An 8,288-nucleotide genomic window follows, 5' to 3' on the forward strand; every position below is an offset into this window, starting at 1 on the left:
GATCTGGCCCAATGAAGACCTATGTGCTTTTAGCATAATGAGGTGGATCACTTAGACGTGAAGCCCCGCTGCCAGAGGATGGAGCTGTTCTTCACCAAATGCCTCTGGACCCCCGGCAGAGGGCGAGAGAAAACCACCAAGTTCACTCAGGCTCACTCATGCCGTGGATGTGGGTCACCATCACTCCTGCTACATCCTGGGAATTTCATACTGAATATGTGATTCACTACTTCGATATGGACTGAGCTATTTGATTTCTTTATGGTGCTTACATTCCAAGTCTGACACTGGTATGCCTACAATGATGCCCCCCCCCCCAACCTGTGAGTTTTACCCCCCTTCTCCCTTGTTGTTTTTTCCTTTTTTACCTCTCTTTTAATTAATTTAATTTTCTAATTCCCACCTTCCCACCTAAATTATTCTCAAATTCTCAGTAACTCATTTGAAAAAGGCACCTCCCCCCAGGGACTCACATCAAGCATCAAACCTGCTTCACCCACAGCACCATATTTGAAAAGGTCAAACAGAATACAGACACATGGATGTACAACAATATGCTCATTCTCCGGGAACACTATGACCAGATTCTTGCTGTGGAGCTGCAGAATCTTAGTAATCTAACATTACTGAAGGAGCTCAGTGCCCATAATCACTAGCTTCCCCTTGATTATTGAGCCAACATCCCATGTAGTATTTCTAGAACGCGCGTTCCATCATCAACACACGGTCTGACTTAAAGCATGAACACTTTTAATTTGGAAAGCCCTAACCGGAAGTATCCTTTTCCCCTACGCGCTTGTTTGAAACCACGTGACCGGTTTGAAGTGGGAGGGAGAGTAAAGATGGTTGCCACCGTTACCAAGTCCAGTCTGGACCGGTTGAGACGTTTCTGGTTTTTCTATCCAATGTTTCCTCATAAAAACATAGCAGTAGTAACATGTCTGCTAGCTGCCGTGGGGGCTTTGCTCGGCCAGGCGCTGGCAGACGACCAGGAGTTCATGGAGGACTTTCTGAAGCGGGAGTTCTCTCTGGCAAAGCCGTACCGGGGTGAGTTCACTGTCAGCTAGCGTCCAGGCGAAGCTCCGCCAACAAGTGCAGCAGAGCCAAACTAAGTGAGCGTTAACTAAAGGCAACGATTCCTGCTGTCGTACGTTAGCGCATGGCTCAGGCTAGTCCACTTGTAGCCAGCTTAGAGCTGCTGAGGGTGATGATTGAGCAGCAGACAGGAAGTGTGAGCACCCCCCCACACACACACACACTCGGTGCCACAGTGCGGGACATGATGGCTGCTGGTGACAGTCAGTAAAGTCGCTCTCTCAGCTTACACCTCACGGCAGCTGTCTCTGCTCGGAGAGGACAGGTGCAGCTCTGGGAGGGGGGGGAGTAAAATGATCACATGTGAGTTAGTTGTTATCAGAAAGGTGTTGTTATTGTGTTTCCTGTTCCTGTCAGTTAGCAGAGCACCCGCCATAGTCCTGTACCTGTACTGTGCAGAGGGCAGGGGGTGAACCACCTAACCTAACCTTAACTTAACCTTAACCTAAACCTTAACCTAACCTTAACTTAACCTTAACCTAAACCCCGCCAAGCCTCGATCTCAGCTACTATTTTATCCAGCAGAATCATTTGAACATAACCCCTTAAGTGGGGCTTTTATTTTGTGAGAGGAAGCTCTTATATTTCCCCTTCCTTTCTTATTCATCCCTTTACTAAAAGAAAAGAAAAAGCCCTGCCTAACCTAACCTAACCTAACCCCCTAACCTGACTTGACCCCCTAACCCTGGGGTGAAAACTTAGCGGTGCAGTGTTTGTGGTGGATCCACAGTGACTGTGATTATCTGATGTGTAACTGCACTCTGGCTTATGTGTCTTCTGCCGCTGAGCAAGATCCAGTTAGATTCAGAGACTTTAGGAGGCCGTTTGGACATTAAGCTGTGCTGCAGTGGTCACTGACAGAGAAAGGCTCTGTGTCCTGTTTGTAGCTAACAGGTGTGTTACTGCTTTGCAGGGTTGGGTTTCTCCAGTTCCTCACAGTGGGATCTGATGGGCACCGCCATGGTTACACCTGACCACGTGAGGCTGACCCCAGACCTGCAGAGCAGACAGGGAGCAGTGTGGAGCCGAATTGTACGTCTGCTGCAACAAACTGCCAAACCAAATCACACTCACGTTCACTGCATCATTATCAGACATCCCACCCCTTAACATCTCACTTCCCGCCTCAGTCTCACACAGCTGCTCTGTAAAGTACACACTGACAGGCCCTCTCACCATCATGTTTGATATACAAGTTTGAATGCAGAACGTTGCTCATTGCTGTTGTCAAGTGCACACTACATATAGCAGAGCACAAGAATAACCTGCCTGTTTTCATTCCCGATGCTCTCCAGCCTTTATACTTGCGGGACTGGGAGCTGAAGGTGCACTTTAAAATCCAGGGCCAGGGAAAGAAGAATTTGAATGGGGACGGACTGGCTATCTGGTTAACCAAAGACCGCATGCAGAATGGTAGGTAGAGACCGCGGCTGTGTTCTCAATGCCATGCTAATGTTCTGCCTGCTGCCTACTCAGTGCCCACTGTGCATACGGCCTGCTAAATGAACGACCAAGTATGCCATTGCCAGCAGACTGTTCATACTGAAGTATGCTCAGCAATACGTCCTGACTGTATTAATCGTGACATCACGGCCCGCAGTAAATCAACATGAGCTCTTCCACTCGATACATCTAGAGAGCTGCTGTGCACATTTCCACACGAAGCGCAGCAGCTTAACATGATTGATTATTTAAATCTCCCAGTCAGGATCTAATGTTAATTAGTGTTCTTTGTTCTTCTGCACACCCCAAAGGTCACACTCACACAGCCCAGGTTCATACAGTGAGTTTGACGGAGTAAAGCTGTGTCCTCCTGATAAAGCCTGAGCTCCACCACAGCTGTCTAAAATGTTTAATCTCAAGAGCTAAACCTCTATTTCTGTTTCCTCTGAGTAACATTACTGTTACTGTGGGGAAACGTTTACGTCCACTGAAAGCGGCCTCTCTGATCTCTAAAGTAAATCTGATCCCTAAAGTTACAGGAAGCACTCAGACATACAAGAAGCAATAAAGACACACCCATATCCTACTGGGACAGATGAGGTGGAAATGTTTATGTGAGGTCTCTAATTGGAGAAAATAATGAATCCTGATGAATGGCGATGGATGATTTATACATACACAGTCCACACATCCGTCCTCGCCATCGCTCTGAATGAATTCATCCAGCCAGCCTCTCAGCAGCCACACTGTGGTGCAACAACCGTCGGCCTCACGGCGCATACTTAGAAAGATTTGCTCATATAGGTTACATCTGAGAATCCACAGACTATGCAGCTGAAACGCACTCCGGACTCAGTTTGATACTTGAATACTAACAGTACAATAGCACGTCAGTATGTCATCTGGAGCACAGCCTGGGTCACTCTCATGTCTCTCACAATGACCAGGTACTCGTTGCTACAGATGATGTGGTGTAGAGTGAAAGAACAGGAAGGACCCCAGCGAACAAAGCCTTGCGTTAAGAGTTGGCTCCTCTGATTCCTGATTGCTAGTTGTAGAGCCTTTGTCAATCTGAGCTGGGACCCAAAATAATTGACCCATCCCTTGTAGTCTTGAGAGCATTCCAAATATTCCCCACAATGACTTCATTTAGTTTAATTCTCCTTTCCGAGGCAGAAACTTTTTTTGTTGGTGTTACAGCTTTCCCAGCGTTAGCTCTCCTTTGAAAATCAGTGGTTAGGTTCTTTCTCAGTGTTTTACATCAGTCAGTTCGTACAAGGAAGGTAAATGTGAAAACACCTGCACAAGCTCATCTGTGTCAGTATTGTGTCTTTACAGGCCTACATTTATACAGCTGAGCTGATTGTTACACACTGATGCAGACACCAGTCCCTGGTGGAGATACATTTGCATTGTGTGTGTTCTGTGTGTGTGTAAATTACAGATAAATAATCACTCAGCTGTCCATGGTGAGTGTACGTGGCTTTCCTGCAGCACGTCATTGTTCATCTCAGCGCCAGCTTCTGTAACTGTCATTACAATGGAGGATGGGTCATATTTAATTTCCCACCTCCCCCTGTGATTTTATTCCTGTCTGAAACAACTATGAGCACCTGACTGTTCTGGGCTGTTTGTTGATGTCCGTCACTCTTCTTCTTCACAGGTCCTGTGTTCGGCAACATGAACCAGTTTGTTGGACTTGGAATATTTGTGGACACGTACCCCAACGCTGACAAGAGCCACGATGTGAGTGTCAGCTGGTAGCTTCTGTCTCATGGCTGTCTTATTGAATTTTTCTAAAAAGGCCAAATGGGATGACTCCCCCTCCCCAACAAATGATTGACAATCCTGACACACAATGTAAAAGTCTTGTCTGCTGCGTCCTGTTGTCTAGAGCGGCCCCCTGTCTTCAGTGTTAAAGTGATCTAAACAGCGTGTCATATTTCTCTGTCTGCTACCCTGTTGAATGTGCAGAGGACACAGCCTGGAACTCAGGTAGATCATGAATGGCTGTTTATTCCATGAGCTGAGAGGGTTCATCCATCACCTTCACCAGCCCTCCATCCTATGTGATCTCATCACATACACGTGTGTTGATCCATCAGTGCTGCCTGGCGTCAGTGTGAGGGTGTCTGCACTGTGGCCACACTGTTTAACTCCCCTGTCTGTCTCACAGAGGGCTTTCCCATATGTGTCGGCGATGTTGGGGAATGGGACTCTGTCATACGAACACGATTACGATGGAAGGCCCACGGAGCTGGGAGGATGTGCGGCTATGGCTCGCAATGCAATCTACGACACATTTCTCCTCATCAGATACTCCAAAAACAGACTCACGGTATGAAAGCCTCTCATTAAGATGGGATTGATGCAGTATATCCACGTGTTGGCATTTAGACCGCCACTTATCTTTACATGTGAAGTAAGGACTAAAGACCCAGGATGACGACGATGATGTTGATGATGATGGTATTAATGTGTGTACATTTATGGTAAATGTTGTCAGGTTCAGCTGTTCCCATTGACATCTACATAAAGATAACCGTAGCCCTCGATGATCCCTCAGCAGTGTCTCATACTGACCCTTCGTCCACCCTGCAGGTCATGGTGGACGTAGATGGTAAGCAGGAATGGAAAGACTGCGCCGACATCCCGGGAGTGCGGCTACCTACAGGCTACTTCCTTGGTGCGTCCTCCGCCACGGGAGACCTGTCAGGTATGAGGATGATCTGCAGGCTGCTTAACCACCGGGAACCTGTGTTTGATTAAATTATGTGGAATGAAACTTTATTTCTATCTCTATGAAACTGGGTTACAAGCCCTACAACCAAAGCAATTCCAGGAAGTTGGCAGATGAGACATGAAAGCAGTGTCCCTTCCAAACACCACCGATGCTACATGGTAGAAGAAACTCTGAACGGGCGCCACATGTTTGTGTCAGTCCTTTCTTCAAGTGTTTTCGTGTGTGTTGTTCCAGATAACCACGACATCATCTCCATGAAGTTGTACCAGCTGGCAGTAGAGAGGACTCCTGAGGAGGAGGAGGAGGAGGAGGTCTCCATCCCCAGTGTTGACAACAGGGAGCAGTTTCATGGTAGTCATCAGTTCATATATATATACATATATATATATATATATCCAGAATGGATCAATCTCCAAAACCAGTCCAGCATTTCCCATGATGCAACTCAGTGGCATTTTTCAATAGGCTTCTTCTTGTGAAATGCCCATATCCTTCAAGGAAACTAATGAAAAGAAAAGACCACTGTAGACTTCAAATGTATCAGATATTGCCTGTAATGGTAGCTTTGTATGGTGCACAATCACTGGTAAGGACTTGGCCTTGTCTGTACGACCTATACACCGAGAGCATCATTGGTCAGTAATAATAATAATAATAATAATACATTTTATTTATAGGCGCCTTTCAAGGCACTCAAGGACACCGTACAACACACCGTTAAAAACAAACAGTGAAAAAGCACATTAAAAAGTCAAAAAATTTAAAAAACCAAGGGGTGGAAGATCTGCAGAGTGATGTTACAGTGAGTAGGCTTGTTTAAACAGGTGGGTTTTGAGGTGAGATTTGAAGATGGTCAAAGTGTTGATGTTCCTGATGTCCGGTGGGAGGGAGTTCCAGAGGCGGGGGGCAGAGCGGCTGAAGGCTCTGGACCCCATGGTGGTCATACGGGCAGGAGGGATCGTGAGGTTGGTGGAGGATGATGATCTGAGAGTCCGGCTGGGTGTGTTTATGTGGAGGAGTTCAGTCAGGTATGGAGGGGCGAGGTTATGGAGGGCTTTGAAGGTTAGGAGGAGGATACTCCCCTGAAAACTTAGGCTGGCAAATAATATGTAAAAAATGACCTTGATGACAGCAGGAGCACAGGACATGATATACAGCTGTTTTCACAGGCTGACTTGCACCCAGATTACAAAGAAACAAATTTCAAAGTTAGTGGAGCACTCCTTTAACTTTGAATGATACAACACATCAATTGGTCTGTAGTCAGATAGCAGTGTTTCTAGGGCAGTGCTGTCTCAGGTGCCCTGTTGTCAGAAGGACTCTTTCTCAGCAGTGATGCTCATGGTGCCACAGCCACATGTTCCTCTCTGGAAGTAGTAGTTTGACGTCTATATCAGATTTGTAAGTGCTTGTGTAAACTATGGCTGATGTTTGAAAGTGAACCTCTCACCTTTTTGCTCTGCAGTGGAAGTCCAGGAGGAAGAAATGAGCGGAGTCCAGTTCTTCTTCACGCTGCTCTTCTCCATCCTGGGCCTGGGCGTGCTGGCAGTGGTAGGCCTGATGGTTTACGGGCGCTGGAAGGAAAACAGACGCAAGCGTTTCTATTGATCAGAGAACAACTGATCCACACAGGCTTTTTTTTCTTAATCAACATCCAACAACAAGAACAATGCAAAGACTGCCATAGCTTTACCCAACAATCGAATAAAGCCAATGAACAGCCTCGTGGGTCAGAAGCCCAGAGATCATAAAGAGCCGACATGAACAGCTGTGAAATACATTTTGTTTGGTATTGTGGAAATTAGACGAGATAAAGCTGCTGTAGCAAAGTGTTTGTGTTAGAATGCGATCATCTCAACTTAAAGCCCAGCGGGTCAGCAACATGTGCACTGACTGTGACTCTGACGGGTTCCCGCTGCCAGCTGTGGTCACAACAACTGCTGAATCAATCACCGATGCTGCGTGCAGTTCACTGGCCTCGTGGTAGCCCCACCTTCACTGACCTGTAGTTACCTCCAAGCACCACTGGTCGCTGCCCACGTGCAGCCGTGACGTGACTCGTAGCTGCTGTGTGAAGACCGGTCAAACTGTGGATCTTTGGACTCTTCTTTTGCTGCACTGAAAAAGTCCAAGAGTATTGAGCTCCCATGCACACGAGACACCTTCTAATCCAGGCAAAGCCCTCACATCAGAGTGGATTTATGCTAACGGTTTGTAAATGTGTGACAGATGATGTGTTGTATGTTAAAGGAGGGATTAGAGAGTTAGCATTGCTGTTTGAAGTGCCTATCTAGGACCAATACAGACGAGCTCTGTCTTCATGTTGGGGCCCCTTCTCCAGCTCCCGTTTTATTTTAATCTTTGATGCCATTATCTAGCATCGTTGACTCTCTAAGGTTACCAGCAGTTCATCAGTGGATGTGAAGCTTCATCCTGAATCTATTTGGTTCTGTTCTGCACCAAACAGAAGCTTTAGCACCCTTTTTCATGTCAACAAAAGTTCTCTATGGCACTGAACTGAATCAACAGAGCCCTGTTAGTGGAGGCATGTACTTCACCAACTAATTCATTAGTGATCATGCCACTTGTGATTTTTCTAGCTTGCACTGAATTTAATGCAATGTACTAGCCGTGCGCACGATCACAAAGTCAAACCTGAGTCTGAGTAAACAGGTGTAAGTCAATGTGAATACTGTTTAACCTGTAATATAATAGCTGCCTAGTACAAGCTGCGCCCCCCCCCCCCCCCCCCCAAGTGTCCAGTGGAGACCACAGCGTCTCTCCACTCTCTACAACCCATGTCTCTGCTGCCTGAAATAGTTTTAACTTAAACGGATGTCAGTATTTGAGGTCTGTTGACATTTATTTGATATTTAAAGATCTAATTCCCCCTAAATCCACTTTTTGAGTCGATTAGGTAACTTGCATGCACTGCCATTGTGTGAAACGCTGTGGACGATAGTAGAAACAGGGCCACGATTACTAAATCCACCTCAGTTAGTAAATG

The 8,288-nt window shown here is 46.4% G+C and overlaps 1 protein-coding gene across 1 annotated transcript; it reads left to right on the forward strand.

Annotated features, from left to right (window-relative positions):
- The first annotated feature begins 832 nt into the window (after positions 1–832).
- lman2lb (lectin, mannose-binding 2-like b) lies at positions 833–7,966 on the forward strand. Its single transcript, XM_070833608.1, has 8 exons — positions 833–1,047; positions 2,009–2,127; positions 2,391–2,508; positions 4,202–4,284; positions 4,715–4,876; positions 5,140–5,254; positions 5,516–5,632; positions 6,747–7,966. The coding sequence occupies exons 1-8, from the start codon at positions 843–845 to the stop codon at positions 6,887–6,889; spliced, it is 1,062 nt and encodes a 353-aa protein (XP_070689709.1). The 5' UTR covers positions 833–842; the 3' UTR covers positions 6,890–7,966.
- Positions 7,967–8,288: the final 322 nt, after the last annotated feature.

The sequence above is a fragment of the Pempheris klunzingeri genome, chromosome 7 (genome assembly GCF_042242105.1).
Source record: "Pempheris klunzingeri isolate RE-2024b chromosome 7, fPemKlu1.hap1, whole genome shotgun sequence".
Lineage (NCBI taxonomy): Eukaryota > Metazoa > Chordata > Actinopteri > Acropomatiformes > Pempheridae > Pempheris > Pempheris klunzingeri.